At 43.9% G+C, this 24,960-nt stretch overlaps 1 protein-coding gene across 3 annotated transcripts in view; it reads right to left on the bottom strand.

Moving 5' to 3' along the window:
- Positions 1 to 1,189: 1,189 nt before the first annotated feature.
- STX5 (syntaxin 5) overlaps positions 1,190 to 24,960 on the bottom strand; it is a 28,501-nt gene continuing 4,730 nt past the window's right edge. For all 3 annotated transcript variants that reach the window (XM_059069977.2, XM_067037436.1, XM_059069976.2), the window contains exons 6-11: positions 22,983 to 23,099; positions 22,848 to 22,904; positions 22,591 to 22,672; positions 22,013 to 22,119; positions 21,732 to 21,853; positions 1,190 to 1,940 (exon numbers count right to left, since the gene is read on the bottom strand). In XM_059069977.2, the coding sequence (XP_058925960.1) occupies positions 1,781 to 1,940; positions 21,732 to 21,853; positions 22,013 to 22,119; positions 22,591 to 22,672; positions 22,848 to 22,904; positions 22,983 to 23,099 (645 nt within the window). In that variant the 3' untranslated portion in view covers positions 1,190 to 1,780. The remainder of the gene's footprint in view (positions 1,941 to 21,731; positions 21,854 to 22,012; positions 22,120 to 22,590; positions 22,673 to 22,847; positions 22,905 to 22,982; positions 23,100 to 24,960) is intronic.

Genomic DNA, 24,960 nt, shown 5'->3' on the forward strand with positions numbered 1-24,960 from the left:
AAGAGGAACAGGGAAGAGGAGCCACAAGAAGGGCTGCCGAGGAAGGGGAGACCAGGGCCTTGGAGTGGGAGTGACCGCTCATAGGCCCCTACGGGGATCCAGCCAGGGCTTAAGTCTCAGCTCAGCCCAGCCCTTTGCCATCTGCATATCTATGCCTCGCTTTCCTCGCCTATAAAAAGAAATAGAAAACTAGAAGGTAAGCTCCAAGAGAGCAGGGACTTGACTAATTCATGGCTTTTTTCTCCAGCACCTGGCTCAGTACCATACCTAGCACGTAGCGGGAACTCAACAAATATTCATGAAATAAGCTTCCTATCTATGCGTTCCCCCAAGCAGAGTTGCAGAGTCAAATGAGAAACACTGCATTTGTCAGGCTTTGGTCGTCTTCACAGACCGCCCCACCCACCACCGATGTGCTGTGCTAAACCCACATCGTGGGTCAACTGGGCAGTGAAGATGCAAGCAAGACCACCCCCTGAACACAGGCCAAGGGGAGAGAAAATATTAAAACACCAGGCCTAGGAAAGACCTGGGCTCTCCCAGACAAATCCCCCACAAAGTGCTATGGCCAGCCCAGTGTATGGTGATTGTCCTTGCTATAGCTTGAGCTTCCTTTGGGTGTGTGCAATGGGGGAACTCCGGTGACTTCGGCATGATGTGGTCGTGGGTCCTGCTCAGGACTGACAAGCATATTGACCTCCCTGGAGGGTAGGTGTTCCAGGCAGGTCTCTACTTCATTCTTGTGTGACTGGCTTGGATTTGGTGAGGGTCTTCGGGGGGACCACGAGCCTCAGCTGGAGCTGCGGAACAAACACTTCTCTTCACCTTTCACTCCTGGCAGCAGGCAGAACTCCTGCTTCATCCAGCCCAAGGAAAACGTGGGGCCAGACGGTTGGAGGATGCAGATGAAACAGGTCCAAATACTTCTGGAGATGGTCCTGGAAGTTGCCACTGATCAGAGACCCACTCTGGGATCCTGCTCCCCCCTTTGAAGGGAAGTTTCCATGCTAATTAAGTGCTGCTGCACTTGGTTATCCCCGGCTGGAGACAGCTGTGTGCATGGAGCCCAAAGCCTGGCCCCTTGGGGCCATCAGCCCAACCCTTTCAGTTATAATATTGGGTAGTGGGCTCACTCCACTTGCTGCCTAGGCCTTTTGACGCTCCCACCCCAAAATGACGACATGGCTAGTGAGGCTGACAGTCTTGTTGTAATTGGGAGAAAACAGGCTGCAGCACATTTGGCAGATTGAGAGTCACCTGCAGCCGAAGTTGGGGTTATGCAGGCAGCCGAGGGGCTCAGGGCCCCCTGCCTCACATGGTGAAGAGAGGAAGAAGAGGTCAAATTCTAACCCAGATGGGAAAGTTGGTCCCTGGGCCAGTTTCACTTCCTTTCCTCACTCTCAGGAAGGTGGGGAAGGACATCACCTCCCCTTGCTGCCAAAGTTTCTTTTGCGACAGGCTGGGGAGGGTTTATAAAAATCTCCTAGTGGAGACAACCTGCGCGATGAGCCCCCCAGTTGGCCTCTGCTCCCTTCCAGCCACTTCACAGCAGAGTCCAAATCCAGAACCGTGTGTGTCTCATGGGCTGGAGGGTGGTGAGGGGAGGAAAGGGTGGCCAGAGGAAAGGAGTGGGGGATTGGGGGCCATGGCCATTCTTAGCAGTTCGAAGGAAACAGGGCCTTTCTCCCAAGCACCCTGCACAGGCTCAGTGGCAGCTCTGGCCACCTGCCCTCCCAGGAGGGTTCCAAACCCCCATGGAGTGCCTCAGGGTGGAGAGGGTTCAGGCCAGGAAGACCACAAAGATGATGAAGAAGACAATGAGGATGAGGAAGATTTTGACCATAAGCCACCGGTTGGAGGTGACCGACTGGAAGTACTTGAGGATCTCTGAGTGGGCGGCCTCAACATCCAGCTGGGCTCCCAGCACGTTCTCGTCGATCCTAGGGATAGGGCCGGGAGGAGGGGAAAGAGAATGACACTGGATTAAAAAGAATGCTGTTGAAGTGTATTTTCTGCCTGTTTATATATTTCTATTGATATATAGAAAAAGCTCTGGAAGGGTAATATAAACAAGTCTTGGCTGTGGTTTGAAAATTAACTCTGCAACTTATTAGTTTATGACCCTAAGCCAGTAGTTTAACCTCAAGTCTCATTTTCCTCAACTGCAAAGGAAGGAAAAATGAGGGTCACACAAATCGTAAGTTTGTTGTCAATCTTAAATGAGTTATATAAAGTGTCCAACCCATACTAAGAGGATCCAAAATGTTAGTTATATTTTTTTGCTCATTGGTATTTATTGATTTTTGTCTAATAAACAGTATTGCATTTGTAATAAGGGGGAAAAGTTCACAGACCATTATGGTAAGGAAACCCTGGTTCTGAGTGAGAAAGGAAGAAAAACGATAATGTAAACAGAAAGTCAAGAGATAAGAAAAGCCCTGTATTAGGAGAACATGTCTCTCAGGATATAGAGAAGTTCTCAGAAGAATGGCAGCCTCTTGAGACAGTGCTGAGGAAATCAGACATATCCCAGCTAACCTGAATACGCAGTCCTAAAAACCAAATATAAACCCTGGTCTTTGCAAGGGGAGTCACTGGGAGCAGGCACCTGTGGGAGCTGTGAGGTCAGAAAAGTTGGTGGAGCCTGGTAATCAAGTAGGTAAGTGAGAGGAAAGGCTGGGCCAATGGCTGCAAGCCCAAGGTCCTGGTAAGGTGGTCATGAGGACGGCGAGCTAATCTCTGTCCAAATACAGGAGCCTGGATTGTACATGACTCCCTGTTTTTGTCAGGGAGGCTAACTAAAGTATCAGGTTTGGCTATAATTACATATCTCAGCGTGGATGCGTTTGTCATCTCATACCCAATTAAGCTCATTCATATTGGCAATTATAATGGCTTTGCTTAACAAAAATGGAAAAACAATGAATGCAATCTGGCATATAAAAGATTTTAAATGGGAGTCTGTGAATGAAATCTACTACAAGGAAAGAAATTACTCTTATTCTATAGTAATTTTAAGAAAGAAAACTTCTTTAAGGAAGAATGTCAGCTAATAAATGTAGAAGGGATGAGCAACTTAGAAAATTACCATTTTGCAGCACACACTCTCACAAAGGAATCAGGCAAGGGCCATCAGGGGGCTAAGGAACTGGAAATTCACAGTGACTCAAAGCATCACTCCACAGATGACTCAGTCTGATGGTCACCACCTTGAACAAGTGGCCAAACTTGGTATCACCAATAAAAGAGAGAACCTCATCAAGTGCCTACTGATATGATCACCTGTGTAGCCGGCCAAATACATGGAACTTAAATTTAATCATAGGGAAAACAACAGACAAATAAACATGCAGGACCTCGTACAAGAGACACTGGCCTCTTCAAAAAAAAAGTAAGTATCACACACACAAAAAAAAAACAAAAGGCAGACTAAAGAGACACAACAATCAAATGAAATGTATGAATGTTGCCTGAATCTTAAATTGAAGAAAAAAAGTTAAAAACTTTTTTTTTTTAGAACAGTTGGGGAAATTTGAATATGGACTGAGTACTGGATTGTGTTGGAGAATTGTTCATTTTCTTAGGCTTGATAATGGTATTGTGGCTGCTCAGGAGAATACCTATTTTTGGCAGATGCCTTGCTGAAGTATCTGCGGATAAAATGTCATGATGTTTGCACCTACTTTTAAATGATTCAGAAAAAAAAAAGGTGAGAGGAAGCAAATGTGATAAAATGTCAACAGTTGGTGAATCCAAGTGAAAGAAATATAGGTGTTCCTTATGCTATCCTCCCAACTTTTCTATAGTTTGAAAATTTTTAATTTACAAGTTGGAGGGAAAAGGAAAATGAGTAACACTAGATAAGCAGTTATTCTACCTTAGAAAAAAATAAGAGTCACCTGTTGAGCGTCTCAAAAATGCAAATTCTTTTTCTTTTTTTTTTCTTCTGCCAAACCAAGTGCCTTTTGGGATCTTAATTCCCCGACCAGGGATCAAACCTGAGCCCACAGCAGTGAAAATGCTGAGTCTTAACCACGGGACTGCCAGGGAATTCCCTAACTCTATTTAAAACACATATGCAGGGGCTTCCCTGGTGGCGTAGTGGTTAAGAATCCACCTGCCAATGCAGGGGACACGGGTTCGAGCCCTGGTCCGGGAAGATCCCACATGCCGCGGAGCAACTAAGCCCATGTGCCACAACTGCTGAGCCTGTGCTCTAGAGCCCACAAGCCACAACTACTGAGCCCATGAGCCACAACTACTGGAGCCTGCGCACCTAGAGCCCATGTTCCACAGCAAGAGAAGCCTGCACACCACAACATAGAGTAGCCCCCACTCGCCACAACTAGAGAAAGCCCGCATGCAACAACAAAGACCCAACGCAGCCAAAAAAATAAATAATAATAAATAAATTCTTTAAAAAAGACACATATGCATTGCGGAAAGAACACAAAGCTTTTTTTGTTTGTTTGTGTGTGGTACGCAGGCCTCTCACTGTTGTGGCCTCTCCCGTTGTGGAGCACAGGCTCCAGATGTGCAGGCTCAGCGGGCCATGGCTCACGGGCCCAGCTGCTCCGCAGCATGTGGGATCTTCCCGGACCAGGGCACGAACCCGTGTCCCCTGCATTGGCAGGCGGACTCTCAACCACTGCGCCACCAGGGGAGCCCCCACAAAGCTTTTATTGATACAAATCTGTTTCTTTGAATCTATAATATTCTAATATTCAAAATACACTGTAGGGCTTACCTGGTGGTGCAGTAGTTATAAGAACCCGCCTGCCGATGCAAGGGACACGGGTTCGAGCCCTGGTCCGGGAAGATCCCACATGCAGTGGAGCAACTAAGCCCATGCACCACAACTACTGAGCCTGCACTCTAAACCCCACAAGCCACAGCCACTGAGCCCACACACCTACAGCCCGTGCTCCACAACGAGAAGCCACCACAATGACAAGCCCACGCACCGCAACGAAGAGTAGCCCCCGCTCCCCACAACTAGAGTGCACCCAGCAACAAAGACCCAATGCAACCAAACAAAAACAAAAACAAAAACAAAAACATTGTCGCCTGAGGAGCTCCAGTGTTTATGGCCTAACTCAGCAATTCAACTGAATTCCCTAGGTCTCAGTTGAACCAGATAAGAATCAGTCAATTCTCCTGGTTGTAGGATCAAGACTGCTGTCTTCACAGTGCCGTTAAATTGTCCAATTAAACATGTGAGGCTGCTTAATGCATTGGTGTTGGGAAACCCGCTTTATACAAATGCAGGTGTTCATGCAGTTTCACTTGGTCAACAACCAAGAGTACAAGCGATCTGCTTGCTAGGTGCTGTGGGGAACAAAGAACATTCAGGCCTGGACATTGCCTGAAGGCATCAGATTAAGTGGGCAGGAATGTGTGAACCTGCAGATTCCTCAAAACTCCCACACTGGGCTTCCCTGGTGGCGCAGTGGTTGAGGATCCGCCTGCTGATGCAGGGGACACGGGTTCGTGCCCTGGTCCGGGAAGATCCCACATGCCGCGGAGCAACTAAGCCCGTGAGCCATGGCCGCTGGGCCTGTGCGTCCAGAGCCTGTGCTCCGCAGCGGGAGAGGCCACAACAGTGAGAGGCCCGCATACCGCATAAAAAAAAAAAAAAAAAAAAAAAAACATCCCACACCTCCTCTCTGATTCTCTCCACTAATGGCCTTTCTTCTTACCAAACTGAGAAACTGGAAGTAGTCTGAAGAACTGGGCAAGGTAAAAAAAAACAGGTTCCTGGCCTCACACTTGCAGATTCTGATTCCACAGATGTGAATGCAGTGGACTGCCAGGAACCTTCATTTTTTTTCTTTTCCAGGAGAAAATATAATTTTAAATTAGGTATAGCTGATTTAAGATACTATAGTAATTTCAGGTATAAAACATGGTGATTCCAAATTTTTATAGATTATACTCCATTTAAAGTTATTATAAAATGTTGGCTATATTCCCTGTGCTGTAAAATATTTACATTCTTGTAGCTTATTTTATATACAGTTTTTATCTCTTAAACCCCCTCCCCCTATTTTGCCCCTCTCCCCTCCCTCTCCCCATCAGTAACCACTAGTTTGTTCTCTATATCTGTAAATTTGTTTCTGTTTTGTTACATTCATTCATTTTTTTCTTTCCATTTTTTAAATTGACATACTGTTAATTTATAATATTATGTTTTAGATGTACAACGTAGTGAATCACAATTTTTAAAAGTTACACTCCAATTAGTTATTATAAAATATTGGCTATATTGTCTGAACTGTACAATATATGCTTGTAGCTTATTTTATACACAGTAATCTGTACCTCTTAATCCCCCCACCCGCATGTTGCCCCTCCCCCTTCACTTTCCCCACTGGTAACCACTACTTTGTTCTTTATATCTGAGTCTGTCTCTTTTTTGTCATATTCAGTAGTTTGTCTTATTTTTTAGATTCCGCATATAAGTGATAGCATACACTATTTGTCTTTGACTTATTCACTAAGCATAATACACTCCAAGCCTATTCATTGTTGCAAGAGTTGCTGCAAATGGCAAGAGTTCATTCTTTTTATGGCTGAGCAGTATTCCATCGTATACATATACTACATCTTCCTTATCCATTCACCTGTTGATGGACACCTAGGATGTTTCCATATCTTGGCTATTCTAAATAGTGGTGCTGTGAACACTGGGGTGAATGTATCTTTTCAAATTAGTGTTTTTGTTTTCTTTGGATATATACCCAGGAGTGGAAAGGAACTGCTGGACCATATGGTTGTTCTAATATTTTTACTTTTTTGAGGAACCTTCATACTGTTTCCCACAGTGGCTGCACCAATTTACATTCCCACCAACAGTGCACAAGGGGTCCCTTTTCTCCACATCCTTACCACCATTTGTTATTTGTGGTCGTTTTGATGACAGCCAGTCTGACAGGTGTGAGAGGATATCTTATTGTGGTTTTGACTTGCACGTCTCTAATGATTAACAATGTCGAGCATCTTTTCATGTGCCTGTTGGCCATCTGTATGTCTTCTTTGGAAAAATGTCTATTCAGGTCTTCTGCCTTTTTTTTTTTTTTTTGGCTGTGCTGTTCGGCTTACAAGATCCCACTTCCCTGACCAGGGATCGAACCTGTGCCTCCTGAATTGGGAGCACAGTCTTAACCACTGGACCTCCAGGGAAGTCCCTCTACTCATTTTTTGATCGTGTTGTTGATTTTTTTTTTTTTTTTTTTTGCAGTACACGGGCCTCTCACTTTTGTGGCCTCTCCCATTGCAGAGCACAGGCTCCGGACACGCAGGATCAGTGGCCATGGCTCACGGGCCCAGCCGCTCCATGGCACATGTGATCCTCCCGGACCAGGACACGAACCTGTGTCCCCTGCATTGGCAGGCGGACTCTCAACCACTGCGCCACCAAGGAAGCCCAGGTTGTTTGATTTTTTGATGTTGAGTTGTATGAGCTGTTTATACATTTTAAAAATTAACCCATCAGTCATATCATTTTCAAATATCTTCTATTTTGGTAAACTATCTTTTTGTTTTGTCGATGGTTTCCTTTGCTGTACAAAACCTTGATTTGGTCCCATTTGTTTATTTTTGGTTTTGTTTCCTTTGCTTTAGGAGATGGATGCAAAAAATATTGCTATGATTTATGTGAAAGAGTGTTCTGCCTGTGTTTTCTTCTAGGAATTTTATGGTTTCTGGTCTCACATTTAGAGTCTTTAATCCACTTCAAGTTTACTTTTTTTTTTTTCTGATGCACCGTGTGGCTTGTGTGATCTTAGTTCCCTGACCTGGGCCCCTGGCAGTGGAAGCGCAGAGTCCTAACCACTGGACCGCCAGGGAATTCCCACACTTTGAGTTTACTTTTGTATATGGTGTGACAAAATGCTCTAATTTCATTCTTTTACATGTAACTGTCTGGTTTTCCCAGCACCACTTACTGAAGAGACTGTCTCTTCCCCACTGTATATTGATGCTTCCTGTGTCACAGATTAATTGACCATAAGTGTGTGGGTTTATTTCTGGGCCTTCTATTCTGTTTCATTGATGTGTCTGTTTCTGTTTCAATACCATAGTGTTTTGATAACTGTAGCTTTGGTACAGTCTGAAGACAGGGAGCATGACACCTCAAGCTCTGTTCTTCTTTCTCAAAATTGTTTTGGATATTGCAAGTCTTTTGTGTCTCCACAAAAGACTAAATGCCATTACTTCACAGGTGAATTCTATCAAACATTTAGAGAAGAGCTAACACCCATCCCTCTCAAACTCGTCCAAAAAATTGCAGAGGAAGGCACACCCCAAACTCATTCTATGAGACCACCATCAACCTGATACCAAAACCAGACAAAGATACTACAAAAAAAGAAAATTATAAGCCAATATCACTGATGAATATAGATGCAAAAATCCTCAAAAAAATACTAGCAAACAGAATCCAACAACACATTAAAAGGATCATACACCATGATCAAGTTGGATTTATCCCAGGGATGCAAGGATTCTTCAATACACACAAATCAATCAATGTGATACACCATATTAACAAACTGAAGAATAAAAACCACCTGACCATCTCAATAGATGCAGAAAAAGCTTCTGACAAAATTCAACACCCATTTATGATTAAAAACTCTCCAGAAAGTGGGCATAGAAGGAACCTACCCCAACATAATAAAAGCCATATATGACAAACCCACAGCAAATATCATTCTCAATAGTGAAAAACTGAAAGCATTTCCTCTAAGATCAGGAACAAGACAATGATGTCCGCTATCACCACTATTATTCAAAATAGTATTGGAAGTCCTAACCACAGCAATCAGAGAAGAAAAAGAAATAAAAGGAACACAAATTGGAAAAGAAGAAGTAAAACTGTCACTGTTGCCGATGACATGATACTATACATAGAGAATCCTAAAGATGCCACCAGAAAACTACTAGAGTTAATCAATGAATTTAGTAAAGTTTCAGAATACAAAATTAATGAACAGAAATCTCTTGCATTCCTATACACTAATAATGAAAAATCTGAAACAGAAATTAAGGAAACATTCCCATTTACCACTGCAACAAAAAGAATAAAATACCTAGGAATAAACCTACCTAGGGAGACAAAAGACCTGTATGCAGAAAACTATAAGACACTGATGAAAGAAATTAAAGATGATACCAACAGATAGAGAGATATACCATGTTCTTGGACTGGAAGAATCAATAGTGTGAAAATGACTATACTACCCAAAGCAACCTACAGATTCAGTGCAATCCCTATCAAATTACCAATGGCATTTTTTACGGAACTAGAACAAAAAAATCTTAAAATTTGTATGGAGATACAAAAGACCCTGAATAGCCAAAGCAGTCTTGAGGGAAAAAAACGGAGCTGGAGGAATCAGACTCCCTGACTTCAGACAAAGCTACAGTAATCAAGACAATATGGTACTAACACCAAAACAGAAACACAGATCAATGGAACAAGATAGAAAGCCCAGAGGTAAACCCATGCACCTATGGTCAACTAATCTATGACAAAGGAGGCATGGATATACAGTGGAGAAAAGATAGTCTCTTCAATAAGTGGTGCTGGGAAAACTGGACAGCTACATGTAAAAGAATGAACTTAGAACACTCCCTAACACCATACACAAAAATAAACTCAAAATGGATTAGAGACCTAAATGTAAAACTGGACACTATAAAACTCTTAGAGGAAAACATAGGAAGAACACTCTTTTTTTTTTTTTCCAGTACGCGGGCCTCTCACTGTCATGGCCTCTCTCGTTGTGGAACACAGGCTCCGGACGCGCAGGCTCAGCGGCCATGGCTCACAGGCCCAGCCACTCCGCAGCATGTGGGATCCTCCTGGACTGGGGCACAAACCCGTGTCCCCTGAATCGGCAGGCGGACTCTCAACCACTGCACCACCAGGGAAGCCCAGAAGAACACTCTTTGAGATAAATCACAGCAAGATCTTTTTTGATCCACCTCCTAGAGTAATGGAAATAAAAACAAAAATAAACAAATGGGACCTAATGAAATTTCAAAGCTTTTGCACAGCAAAGGATACCATAAACATGATGAAAAGAGAACCCTCAGAATGGGAGAAAATATTTGCAAATGAATCAATGGACAAAGGATTAATCTCCAAAATATATAAACAGCTCATGCAGCTCAACATTAAAAAAACAAACAACCCAATCAAAAAATGGGCAGAAGACCTAAATAGACATTTCTCCAAAGAAGACATACAGATGGCCAAAAAGCACATGAAAAGCTGCTCAACATCACTAATTATTAGAGAAATGCAAATCCAAACTACAATGTGGTATCACCTCACACCAGTTAGAATGGGCATCATCAGAAAATCTACAAACAACAAATGCTGGAGAGGGTGTGGAGAAAAGGGAACTCTCTTGCACTGTTGGTGGGGATGTAAATTGATACAGCCACTATGGAGAACAGTATGGAGATTCCTTAAAAAACTAAAAATAGAATTACCATATGATCCAGCAATCCCACTACTGGGCCTATACCCAGAGAAAAACATAATTCAAAAAGACACATGCACCCCAATGTTCATTGCAGCACTATTTACAATAGCCAGGTCATGGAAGCAACCTAAATGCCCACCGACAGACAAATGGATAAAGAAGTTGTGGTACATATATACAATGGAATATTAGTCAGCCATAAAAAGGAATGAAATTGGGTCTTTTGTTGAGATGTGGATGGATCTAGAGACTGTCATAGAGTGAAGTAAGTCAGAAAAAGAAAAACAAATATCATCTATTAACGTGTATATATGGAACCAAGAAAAATGGTACAGATGAACCAGTTTGCAGGGCAGAAATTGAGACACAGATGTAGAGAACAAACATATGGACACCAAGCGGGGACAACAGTGGGTGGGTTGAGGGGGGTGTGATGAATTGGGAGATTGGGATTGACATGTATACACTGATGTGTATAAAACTGATGACTAATAAGAACTTGCTGTATAAAAAAATAAATAAAAAATTTAAAAAAGACTAAATGCCATTAGTATTTTGATAGGGATTGCACTGAATCTGTAGATTGCCTTGGGTAGTATGGTCATTTTAATAATATTAATTCTTCCAATCCAAGAACATGGAATATTGTTCCATCTGTTTGTGTCCTTTTCAGTTTCTTTCATCAGTGTTTTATGGTTTTCCAAGTACAGGTCTTTTACTGCCGTAGATTTATTACTGTTCTTTTTGATGCGATTGTAAATGAGTTTCCTTAATTCCTCTTTCTGATAGTTTGTTATTGGTGTATAGAAATTCAACAGATTTCTATTTATTAATTTTGTATCCTGCAACTTTACTGAATTTACTGATGAGCTCTAGTAGCTTTTTGGTGGCATCTTCAGGGTTTTCTATGTATCATGTCGTTTGCAAACAGTGACAGTTTTACTTCTTCCTTTACAATCTGGATTCCTTTCATTTTTTTTTTTTTTCTGATTGCTGTGGATACAACTTCCAATACTATGCTGAATAAAAGTGGTGAGAGTGGGCATCCTTGTTCCTGATCTCGAGGATATGCTTTCAGCTTTCCACTGCTGAGTATGATATTAGCTGTGGGCTTATCATATACGGCCTTTATTATGTTGAGGCATGTTCCGCCCACTTTGTGAAGAGTTTTTATCATAAATGGATGTTGAATTTTGTCAAAAGCTTTATCTGCACCTATTGAAATGATCTATAATTTTTATTCTTCAATTTGTTAATGTGGTATATCACACTGATTTGTGGATTGAAACATCCTTGCATCCCTGGAATAAGCTCCTATATGATCATGGTGTGTATTTTTAATGTATTGGTGGATTCAGTCTGCTAATATTTTGTTGAGGATTTTTGTATCTATGTTCATCAGTGATATTGGCCTGTAATTTTATTTTTTGTGATATCTTTGGTTTGGTATCAGGGTGATGCTGGCTTTGTTGAATGAGTTTAGGATCACTCCTTCCTGCACAATTTTTTGGAATAATTTGAGAAGGATAGGTGTTAACTCTTCTCTAAACATTTGGTAGAATTCACCTGTGAAGAGATCTGGTCCTGGACTTCTGTTGGAAGTTTTTTAAAATTACTTATTCATTACTGGTAATTGGTCTGTCCATATTTTCTGTTTCTTCCTAATTCATCTTGGGAGATTATACGTTTCTAGGAATTTGTTCTCTGCTTCTGGGTTGTTCATTTTATTGGCATATAGTTTTCATAGAAATCTCTTTTGTTTTGTTTCTTGCGGTACGTGGGCCTCTCACTGTTGTGGCCTCTCCCGTTGCGGGGCACTGGCTCCGGACATGCAGGCTCAGCGGCCATGGCTCATGGGCTCAGCCGCTCCGCAGCATGTGGGATCTTCCTGGACTGGGGCACAAACCCGTGTCCCCTGCATTGGCAGGCGGACTCTCAACCACTGCACCACCAGGGAAGCCCTAGAAATCTCTTTTGATCCTTTGTATTTCTGTAGTATCAGTTGTAACTTCTCCTTTTTCTGATTTTATTGCCTTAGGCCCTCTCTCTTCTTAATAAATTTGGCTAAAGGTTTATCAATCTTGTTTATCTCTTCTTACTTTCATTGATCTTTTCTATTTTTTTTTTAGTCTCTATTTCATTTATTTTTGCCTTAATCTTTCCTCTACTAACTTTGGGTTTGTTTATTCTTCGTTTTCTAGTTCCTTTAAGTGTAAGGGTAGGTTGTTTGAGATTTTTATATCCTGAGGCAGGCTTCTATTGCTATAAACTTCCCTCTTAGAACTGCTGTTGCTGCATCCCATAGATTTTGGATTACTGTTTTCATTTTGTCTCCAGATAATTTTTATTTCTTCTTTCATTTCTTCAGTGATCCATTCGTTGTTTAGCAGCATATTGTTCAGCCTCCACTTGTTAGTTTTTTTTGCAGTTTTCTTCTTGTAGTTGACTTCTACTCTCATAGCATTGTGGTTGGAAAAGATGCTTGATATGATTTCAATTTTCTTAAATTTACTAACACTTGGTTTGTGGCCTAGCGTGTAATATATCCTGGAGAATGTTCCATATGCACTTGAAAAGAATTTGTATTCTGCTTTTGGAGGAATGTTCTCTATATAAACCCATTTGGTCTAATGTGTCACTTAAGGCCAGTGTTTCCTTATTGACTTCTTGTCTGATGTGTCCACTAATATAAGTGAGATATTAAGGTTCCCTACTATTATTGTGTTAGTGTCAATTTCTTCCTTTATGTCTGTTAATATTTGCTTTATATATTCAGGTGCTCCTATGTCTGGGTGCATGTATGTTTACAATTGTTATATCTTCTTATTGGATTGATCCCTTGATCATTATGTAATGTCCTTCTTTGTCTCTTGTTACAGTCTTTGTTTTAAAGTCTGTTTTGTATAAGTATTGCTACCCAGCCTTCTTTTGATTTCCATCTGCATGGAATACCTTCTTTCATCCCCTCACTTTCAGTCTGTGTGTGTGTCTTTAGATCTGAAGTGAGTCATATATAGGCAGCATATATATGGATCTTGTTTTTGTATCCAGTCAGGCACTCTATGTCTTTTGATTGGGGCACTTTGTCCATTTACATTTAAAGTAATTATTGATAGGTATGTACTTATTGCCATTTCATTAGTTGTTTGGGGGTTGTTTTTGTAGTTCTTTTTGTTCCTTTCTTCTTTTGTTCTCTTCCCTTATGATGTGATGACTATCTTCGGTGTGATGTTTGAATTCTTTTCTTTTTTTTGTATATCTATTATAGATTTTTGGTTTATGGTTACCATGAGGTTTATATATAGCAATCTATAAATACATATATGTGGTAAGCTGCTGATCTCTTAAGTTCAAATGTATTTTTACTCCCCTCCCCCACAGTTAGTTTTTGACATCATATTTTATAGCTTTTTGTTTTGTGTACCTCTTATTTACTTATTGTAGATATAGGTGATTTTACTCTTTGTCTTTTAATTCTCCTACTAGTTTTGTAAGTGGTTGATTTACTACTTTTACTGTATATTTAATTTTACCAATAGGCTTTTTTTTTTTTTTAAACCCACTTTGTTTATCTATTTTTGGCTGTGTTGGGTCTTCGTTTCTGTGCGTGGGCTTTCTCTAGTTGTGGCAAGCGGGGGCCACTCTTCATCACGGTGCATGGGCCTCTCACTATCGCAGCCTCCCTTGTTGCAGAGCACAGGCTCCAGACGCACAGGCTCAGTAGTTGTAGCTCACAGGCCGGCCTAGGTGCTCCACGGCATGTGGGATCTTCCCAGACCAGGGCTCGAACCCGTGTCCCCTGCATTAGCAGGCAGATTCTCAACCACTGCGCTTTCTGCTTTTAAAATTCTGTCTTTAATTTTTGCTATTTTAATTACAATGTGTCTTTGTGTGGTCCTCTTCAGATTGATGCTGTTCGGGACCCTCTGGGTGTCCTGGACCTGGATGTCTGTTTTCTTCCCCAGGTCAGGAAGTTTTCAGCTATAATATTATGTCTCCCAATACGTTCTCTGTCTCTTTCTCCCTTCCGCTCTGGGACCCTTATAATGCAGATGTTAGTACACTTGATGTCCCAGAGGTCTTTAAACTGTGCTCACTTCTTTTTTTTTTTTTTTCCAGTTTCAGTGATTTCCACTACTCTTATCTTCCAACTCACTGATCCATTCCTCTGTATCATTTAATCTACTGTTGAGTCCTTCTAGTGTATTTTTCATTTCAGTTATATTCATCCATTTGGTTCTTCTTTACATCTTCTTTTTTTTTTTTTTCTTTTTGGTGGTACGCGGGCCTCTCACTGTTGTGGCCTCTCCCGTTGCGGAGCACAGGCTCTGGACGCGCAGGCTCAGCGGCCATGGCTCACGGCCCCGCCGCTCCACGGCATGTGGGATCTTCCCGGACCGGGGCACGAACCCGTGTCCCCTGCATCCGCAGGTGGATTCTCAACCACTGCGCCACCAGGGAAGCCCTTCTTTACATCTTCTAACTCTTTGTTAATCTTCTCACTATGTTCATCAATTCTTCTCCCAAGTTCCTTGATCATCTTTATGATCATTACCTTGAACTCTTTATCAGGTAGTTTGCCTATCTCCACTTGAGTTAGTCCTTCTTCTGGGGTCTTAACTTGTTCCTTTGATTGGAACATGCTCCTCTGTTGCCTCATTTTGCCCAATTTGCTGTTTTTATTTCTATGTACCTGGTAGGTTCGTTATGTTTCCTGACCTTAGAGAAATGGCCTTTCGTAGGAGATGTCCTATGCATCCCAGCAGTTCACTTCCCTCTGGTCACCAGAGCTATATGCTCTAGGGCTGCCCCATACTGTGTGGGCCCTTCTGCTGTGGTGGGGCTGACTAGGTGCAGGTGGCCCATTAGGCATGGCTGGCCCCTGGTCTGGTTAGTTGCCAGGCTCTGTCTTGTGCAGCAGCTGCCAGCCACTGGTTGGCAAGATCTTCAGTTTTTATAAGCTCTATGGGGGTTCCTATGAACATCCAGGTTTGGCAACCAATGGTTAAAAGGATGTTTGTTTATTTACTCAACTACTAGGTGCTGAGTCCCAGGCATTTACACAGTGCCATGAATTTAGCTGTCTTGGTCCCTCCCCCCAGCATCTGCTTTCCCAGCTCTCACCAGCTCGTCTCAAAGCCAAGTCCTCTACTTATCCACTGGATCCCACTTCCTCTTACCTCCTCAAGGACATAACTTTAAGATTCTTCCCCCTGCCTGCTATATTATCAATTTTTATTTCTCTGTTGGATCATTCCCATTAGAATACAAACATACGGGGCTTCCCTGGTGGCACAGTGATTGAGAATCTGTCTGCCAATGCAGGGGACACGGGTTCAATCCCTGGTCTGGGAAGATTCCACGTGCCGCGGAGCAACTAAGCCCATGTGCCACAACTACTGAGCCACGTATCACAACTACTGAAGCCCATGCACCTAGAGCCCATGCTCCGCAACAAAAGAAGTCACTGCAATGAGAAGCCTGCGCACCGCAATGAAGAGTAGCCTCCGCTCACCGCAACTAGAGAAAGCCCATGCACAGCAACAGACCCAATGCAACCAAAAATAAATAAATAAAATAAATAATTTTTTTAAAAAAAGAATACAAACATACTTTTATTTTCTCCCATTCTTTAAAAAAACAAAACAAAAACCTCTTGTCTTCCACTGGACAAATTGGGAACAATCTGAACATTGAAAATAATCATTATCCGAACTAATTGTAATATAAAACATAAATAAAAACCTTAAGCCTGTAATGATACTCAAAAACAAGGAAGAATTAAAACAAAACAAAAAACCTCCTTGGTCACTACTATGGCACCTACTCCATAACTATTTACTCTGGAAATACAGGAAAATAATTAAGGTTTATCCAGCCTGATTAAGATGAACTTCAGCTCATGTAGTTAATAAAGGAAAGCTCTTCTTTACAGAAAAAACACACCTAAATTAGATAAATTGATTCAGACCAGACAAGCATCGTCACTGGCTACAAGAAACGTTAGGTTAAAGGTTTTTTGGGAACAGGGTATCCCATAAATCACTTGCTGACTGCAAAGAAGAAAATGTACTTTTAAAAGGAGAGATTATCTGTTACCACCTTAATCAAGTGATCAAACTTGTTCTAGATAATATAGGGTCAATCTGACATTAAATGCCTCCTAATGAGATGTAATTTGTTGAGATATATATACATCTCAACAAAATAAATATATATAGTTGATTTTTTTTTGGCCATGCCACGTGGCTTGTGGGATTTTAGTTCTCCAATGAGGGATCAAACCCAGGCCCTTGGCAGTGAAAGTGCTGAGTCCTAACCACTGGACCACCAGGGAATTCCTAAGTTGATTATTTATATGTATACATATATATTCCTAGAAGATAAAAACAGAAAGAGAAAGAGGCAGAAAAAAATCTTGAAGAAATAATGGTCAAATATTCCCTAAACTTCGTGAAAGACATAAATTTACAGATTCAAGAAGCTCAGAGAACCCCAAGCAGCATAAATTCAAAGAAGGGGCTTCCCTGGTGGTGCATTGGTTAAGAATCCGCCTGTCAAGCAGGGGACACAGGTTCGAGCCCTGGCCCGGGAAGATCCTACATGCCGCGGAGCAACTAAGCCTGTGTGCTGCAACTACTGAGCCTGAGCTCTAGAGCCCGCAAGCCACAACTACTAAAGCCTGTGCTCATAGAGCCCGTGCTCCACAACAAGAGAAGCCACGACAATGAGAAGTCTGCGCACTGCAACGAAGAGTAGCCTGCACTCGCCACAAATAGAGAAAGCCCGCACACAGCAATGAAGACCCAACACAGCCCAAAATAACTAAATAAATAAATAAATTCAAAGAAAACCACATCTAAGTATATAAACCATCAACTGTGAAAATCCAAATATAAGAAAAAAAGTATTAAAAAGCAGCTAGGGACTCCCCTGGTGGCACAGTGGTTAAGAATCCGCCTGCCGACGCAGGGGACATGGGTTTGAGCCCTGGTCCAGGAAGATCCCACACGCTGCGGAGCAACTAAGCCTGTTCGCCACAACTACTAAGCCTGCACTCTAGAGTCCATGAGCCACAACTACTGAAGCCTGCGTGCCTAGAACCCATGCTCCGCAACAACAGACGCCACCACAGTGAGAAGCTGGCACACCACAGCGAAGAGCACTGCTCACCACAACTAGAGAAAGCCTGCGCAGCAACAAAGACCCAGCGCAGCCAAAAATAAATAAATAAATTTATTTTTAATAAAAGAAAAGTAAAAGAGGGATTCCCAGGTGGCGCAGCGGTTAAGAATCTGCCTGCCAATGCAGGGTACACGGGTTTGAGCCCTGGTCCAGGAAGATCCTACACGCTGCGGAGCAACTAAGCCCATGCGCCACAACTACTGAAGCCTGCAAGCCTACAGTCCGTGCTCCACAACGAGAAGCCACTGCAATGAGAAGCCCATGCACTGCAACAAAGAGTAGCCCCTGCTCTCAGCAACTGGAGAAAACCTGTGTGCAGCAGTGAAGACCCAATGCAGCCAAAAATTAAATAAATGAATAAATAAATACATATTTTAAAAAAGAAAAGTAAAAGAATTTGACATCAGCAGAATTGCACTACAAAAAGTACTAAGGAAAATTCTCCAGGTTAAAGGGAAGTGATGGAAACTGGATATTCGGGAAGAAATGAAGAGCAAGAGCACTGGAAACAGTAAATATACGAGTAAGTATAAAAGACTATTTTTTCCTCTTAATTTCTGTAAGATAAAAATTATACTATATATCGTGGAGTTTATAAAGTATGTAGATGCAACAAATATGACAACTAAAGCATAAAAGATGGAGGAGAGGGTTGCAAAGTTCTCACATTTTATATGAAGCTGACTGTGAAAAGTTAATGATGCATATTGTAATCCCTAGAGCAACCACTGGGGAAAAAAAAGCAATTACATATAGCTAAAATACCAACAGACAAATTTAAATGGAATTAAAAAAATTTTTTCAACTGTTCAAAAGACAGGAAAGAAGGAAGAGAGGAACAAAAAACAGAAGGGAAAAACAGAAAAAAATAGTAAAATGGTAGGCCTAAATCCAACCTTAGCAAAAATATTAACTATTAATGAACTAAACACTCCAATTAAATTCTCAGCTCTCATCTTGCTTGGCCTATAAGCAAAATTTGTCACAGCTGATTATTCTTTCCCTGAATCATTTTCTTCTCCTGGCTCCTAAGACACCACATTCATTTATTTTTCTTCCTACCTCACAAGCTGTGCTCCTGTTCAGTGCCCTCCCTCAGAACTGAGAATTGAGTCCAGAAATAGCCCTGGGACTCAGTGCTTGATCCTCCCCCATTTTTTTTTTTTCTTTTGCGATAACGCTGGCCTCTCACTGTTGTGGCCTCTCCTGTTGCGGAGCACAGGCTCCGGACGCACAGGCTCAGCGGCCATGGCTCACGGGCCCAGCCGCTCCATGGCATGTGGGATCTTCCTGGACATGTGTCCCCTGCATTGGCAGGCAGACTCTCAACCACTGCGCCACCAGGGAAGCCCCCTCCTTTCTTAGAACTCCCTTGGCCTAGTTTCAAAGTCCAATTCTGCCCACTCTTGGCCCAGACCTGTCTCCTCAACTCCTTGTATCTATCGGCCTGTTCACTATCTCCACCCAGATGTCTAACAAACAACTGTCCACCTCTTGTTGGACGTGTCCAACACAACTTATTTTGCCCCAAATCTACTCTACCCTGAGTAACCAGCCCTATTTCAAGTGAAGAGCATGAATCCCTTTGATTGCTCACATCAAAAGCCTGGAGTTATCATAAACTCCTCTTTTTCTCTCACGCCCTGCATTCAGTTCATCAAGTAATTGATCCTATTGGTTCTACCTCCAAAATACATCCAGAGCACAACTAGTGCTCATACAGTCTTGGTCCCAGCTACCATTGCCTCTTGCCTAGATTAATGAAAAGGCCTCTGCATCCATCTCCCTGCTTCTATCCTAGGTCCTTACAATCTGTTCTGACTACAGCAACCAAATGAGTCTTTTAAAATAGAAGTCACTGGGCTTCCCTGGTGGCACAGTGGTTGAGAATCCGCCTGCCGATGCAGGGGACACGGGTTCGTGCCCCGGTCCGGGAAGATCCCACGTGCCGCGGAGCGGCTGGGCCCATGAGCCATGGCCGCTGAGCCTGTGCGTCCGGAGCCTGTACTCCGCAACGGGAGAGGCCACAACAGTGAGAGGCCGGCGTACCACAAAAAAAAGATAAATAAATAAAATAAAATAAAAGTCAGAAGGAATTCCCTAGCGGTTCAGTGGTTAGGACTTGGCACTTTCACTGCGGTGGCCTGGTTCAATCCCTGGTCAAGGAACTAAGACCCCACAAGCCACGCAGTGCAGCCCAACAAATAACTAAATAAAACAGAAGCCAGACAGTATAACCATTCTTCAAACCCTGCAGTGGCTCCCCATGTCACCCAGAGTAAACGCTAGGTCCTCACACTGGCTTTAAAAGGCCCCACATGATCTGGTCTCCCATTTCCCCTCTAACCTCACCTGGTACTACTCTCCTTCTCACCTGTCCCCAGATGCAGTGGCTTCTTTGCTGTCCTTTAACTCATCAGACATATTCTTGCCTGAAGGCCTTTACACTGGTTCTTCCCTCTGCCTGGTACTCTTCTCCATATATCCACATGGCAAACTCCCTTACCTTCCCTCTTCTTGGATAGACGCCATCTTCTTTTTTTTTTTTCTCTGCGGCACGCGGGCCTCTCACTGTTGCAGCCTCTCCCGTTGCGGAGCACAGGCTCCGTAGCCATGGCTCACGGGCCTAGCCGCTCTGCGGAACATGGGATCTTCCCGGACCAGGGCACGAACCCACATCTCCTGCATCCGCAGGCAGACTCTCAACCACTGTGCCACCAGGGAAGCCCTGCCATCTTCTTAATAACCATCCTATTTAAAATTACAACTTGCTCCTCCAAACCTAGAACTCCTGATTAGTTTACCCTACTCTACTTTTATTTATGGATTTATCACTGGGCAAAAATATATACTGGACCATTTACTTATTATGTATATTTTAACTTATCTGTCTCACCTACTACAATGTATATTCCACAGGGGGAGGGTTCTTTGTCTTTTTCATCCTCAGCTATATCTCCATAACTGACTGAATGAACGCTAAGTGCCAAAGAGGAGCAGATAAAATGCCTCGTGCAGTAGCAGGGGGCACCAGGGGAGCAGAGAGGCCTTCCCATGTGTGGGCTCTGCCTACCTCCCTCCAGTCTCATCCTGTACCTTTCTCTTCCTGTTCATTGCTTTCCAACTGCACTGGCCTTCTTGATTCTTTTAATTTTAAAAAAAATTAATTAATTTATTTGGTTGCATTGGGTCTTCCTTGCTGCACGCAGGCTTTCTCTAGTTGCATCGAGTGGGGGCTATTCTTCGTTGCAGTGCGCAGGATTCTCATTGCAGTGGTTTCTCTTGTTGTGGAGCTCGGGCTTTAGGCGTGCGGGCTTCAGTAGCTGTGGCACGTGGGCTCAGTAGTTGTGGCTCGTGGGCTCTAGAGTGCAGGCTCAGTAGTTGCGGTGCATGTGCTTAGTTGTTCCGTGGCCTGTGGGATCTTCCTGGACCAGGGATCGAACCTGTGTCCCCTGCATTGGCAGGCGGATTCTTAACCACTGTGCCACCAGGGAAGTCCTTTGATTCTTTAATACAGCAAGACTGTCCCATCGTAGGGCCTTTGCTCTAGCTGTCCGCACTGCCTAGACAACTCTTACCCTCTCCTTTGCATGGTTGGATCCCTCTTGTAGTTCCTGTCTCTGCTTAAATATCAAGTCTTTCCTGCCACCCAATCTAATATACCTCCTCCATCACTTTCTGAACACCTCATCGTACTTTAATTCTCAGTATAGCCCCTATCAGTACCTGAAAATTTCTTCTCAATTCTTTTTAACAGCTGTCCTCACCCACACTATTCAATTCCATACTACAAAGTAAGCTCCACAAAATAGACTTAACTGTGCTATTCATCACCGTATCCCCAGCACCTAGGACAGTGCTTGACAAGGAACAGGTGCTCAATTAACACCTGTTGAGGGGATGGAGGCAGGTGAACTTGACCCTATGGGTGGACAGGATTCACTCTTCTCTTCCAAAGGGCATCAAGCTGTCCCTGGGGACCTTTAGGATGTCAATCCACAGGGAAGAGAAGGCTCCTGTTTTTGAAGTTAAGGAGAGAAAGAATCTCACCTCTGAATGGTTTCTTCCTGTTCCTTAACCATGTGTGCCAACTGCTGGAAGATGGAGCCCAGCTCAACAATTGTGGACTCAATATTCTGCATGGTGTCTGCCCGGCTCTGGATGTAGGAATCCTTCAGAGGAGAGACAGCACACATGAGCACTGGGAGCTTCTGCAGGGTAGGGCCTGCCTCTTTCGGACCCTCCACTTTGCCATTCCACCCATGGCACATTCCAAACACTTGTCTGTGACCACAGAGGAGCAACTCCTCCCAAGCTCAGAGCATGGATACCTGCTCATCAATGAGCTGCAGCTGCTGGCTGGTCCTAGAGTCCATCATGTCAATGGCCACGTCCCCAGAGGCTCGAGACTCCGCCCCCAAAACCACAGCACCGCCCCCTGGGGGAAGAAAGAAGACATGGCACTTCTTAGTGGTTAAAAGGTTCAAAGCCCACATGCTCTGGATTTGAATCCCAGCTCTGGCACTTACTAGCCTTGTGACCCTGGACAAGTCATTTAACCTCTCTGAGCCTCAGTTTCCTCACCTGTAAAATGGGGGATAATAATAGTTGCTATCTCAAAAGGTGGTTGTGAAAATTAAATGACAGAATGGGAATACAACGAGTAAGTGCAAAAAAAATTAGAAACTGTCATTCTTCTGAACATGATTGAATTCACCCCCAACACTGAGAATGCTGGAGACTAGGTGTGGATCATAAATCCCAGCAATCAGGTCTGACCTCTGAGAGACAAAGCCTAGCAACCTCCTTGGCCCTCCATTCTCCTACCCAACTCCTGCCTTTGGAAGATACCAGAACCGGAGTAACTAAGCCTTATCCCTCAGGGCTCCCTGTATTGCCTGTGACTTACCTAGGTGGTTGGGGGCAAGGGGCAGGGCTGACACGGGTGCCCGGGAGAACTGCTCCCGCCGGCTCCTCTGCTGCTTCAGGTTCTAGGGTGGGGGAAGAAATGCAAAGGTCCTGAGGCCGCTGGAAAGCAGGCACATTGAAGAGATTCCTCCTGGTGCCCGTGACCCTGCTGCCCTTGCCCTTCCACTTGTCCCCTTCCCACTTCCCTCTGGGGCCCTCACCCCTGATTCCTATCCCTCCTACACAGATTCTTCTCACCTCTGTCCTCACTTCTAAAACTGATTTGAAGTCATTGGACATGGAGGCCAGTTTTGACTGAAAGAAAAGGAAAGAGAGTCAGCCAGAGAAGACAACGCCTTCTTCCCTTCTGCCTCTCCCTCTCCCGGGTCCCACCTGCAGGGAGACCACGATGGTGTTGGAATGGGTTTGCAGGTGCCGGCCGCTCTGGCTGCCCTTGGCTCTCACGAAATCTTGAAGCTGGGCGATTTGTTTGTTAAGGCTATTGATGTCCTGGTGAAAGAGCCAACAGAAAAACTGAGTATCAACCATGGGGTCCTCAGCCAGCATCTCTCCCACATGGACATCTCTGGCAGGGTGGACATTACTAGCAAGGGTGATGGTATTGGTATCTTGGCAGACCAGAAGGGCCTGCTGGGATAGTCCAAGCTCTGGAGTTTCCTCAGGCTCAGTGCCTGTGAGGTAGAGCCAGAAACAGGTGAAATATGGCCCTGTCCATTCATAAAGACCTGAGGTGTTTACTCCCTCCATCCTGCTGTCCTACCCCCACTGTGAGGCCATGCTCATGGCCATAGAACCCTTCAAAAGGCCAAAGTCTCAGACCCACAGCATGCTGAGCAACAAAGCATCTGTGCTGTACTCAGGAGACAGGAAGAGTCAAAGGCACCATGGCTTCCCAGACGCATCAACGAAATGCTTTTTTTTTTTCTTTTATGGTACGCAGGCCTCTCACTGTTGCGGCCTCTCCCGTTGCGGAGCACAGGCTCCGGACGCGCAGGCTCAGCGGCCACGGCTCACAGGCCTAGCCGTTCCGCGGCATGTGGGATCTTCCCGGACCGGGGCACGAACCCATGTCCCCTGCATCGGCAGGCAGACTCTCAACCACTGCGCCACCAGGGAAGCCCCGAAATGCTTTTTATATACAGAATTCCTTTTAAAAATTACTATTGCAAAAGAGTGAAAAAAAAAAAAAAAAAGAGTGAAAGATGTGACTTGTCTAACATTATACACAATGAATTAGTAGCACAGCCAGGCTTTCTACACCAGGCCAATGGATCATGTGCTTCCCAATCCTGCCTGCCAAGGGCCTTATGAGACAAGGGAGATGAAGGAGGCATCTGGGAGCAGCAGACAAAGCTTGCCGCCCCAGGACAGCAAAGTCCAGGGAAGGACCAGAGGAAGAAGAGGAGGGGGAGGGGGAAGAGGCCAAAAATAGTGAGCTCAAAAAATAGGCTAGGAAGAAAACTAGATTAGGGACTTCCCTGGTGGCACAGTGGTTAAGAATCCACCTGCCAATGCAGGGGATGTGGGTTCGAGCCCTGGTCCGGAAGAACCCACATGCCGTGGAGCAACTAAGCCTGTGCACCTGCCTCAACTACTGAGCCTGCGCTCTAGAGCCTGAGAGCCACAATTACTGAGCCCACGAGCCACAAGTACTGAAGCCCGCGCACCTAGAGCCCGTGCTCCGCAACGAGAAGCCACCGCAATGAGAAGCCCATGCACTGCAACGAAGAGTAGCCCCTGCTCGCTGCAACTAGAGGAAGCCCGTGCACAGGAACAAAGACCCAACACGCAGCCAAAATATAAATAAATAAATAAAAGTTAAAAAAAAAAAAAAAACCCAGAAACTAGATTAGGCAACTTCTAGAGTCCCTCCAATAGTACCCCCAGTTAGTATCCATCCAATTAGTATCCTGGCCCCAAAGATTCTTGAGACCCCTGGACGATTTCTGCTGCTGACTGCTCTGTCCCTTTGGAGTTAATGGAGCCTGCTCACAGCCATGTGTCCAAAATTGCATTCCAGGTTTTTCCGCCATAAAATCTCCTGCCCCAGGAACTTAGAAAATGGCACCACTCCCCACGTAGTTGCCCGAGCTGGAAGCCTCTAAGTCACATATTGACATCTCCTTAACCCAACCTATACGCCACAGCACAACGCTAACCTACACTGAGCGTTTACCGCATACTCAGCACTTTGTGAACAGAACAACAGTCTCGGGTTTGATTACTGTGTGCCATGCAACGTGCTAAGCAGCTTACGACTTTCTCTTAACATAGGAAACAACTCTTAATTTCCCCCCCCCAGAGGTATTCCCCCTTCCTTCTTTGCCATTTTGGTAAATGGCACCACCGC

This window comes from Kogia breviceps, chromosome 7, assembly GCF_026419965.1.
Source record: "Kogia breviceps isolate mKogBre1 chromosome 7, mKogBre1 haplotype 1, whole genome shotgun sequence".
In the NCBI taxonomy this organism is placed as follows: domain Eukaryota; kingdom Metazoa; phylum Chordata; class Mammalia; order Artiodactyla; family Physeteridae; genus Kogia; species Kogia breviceps.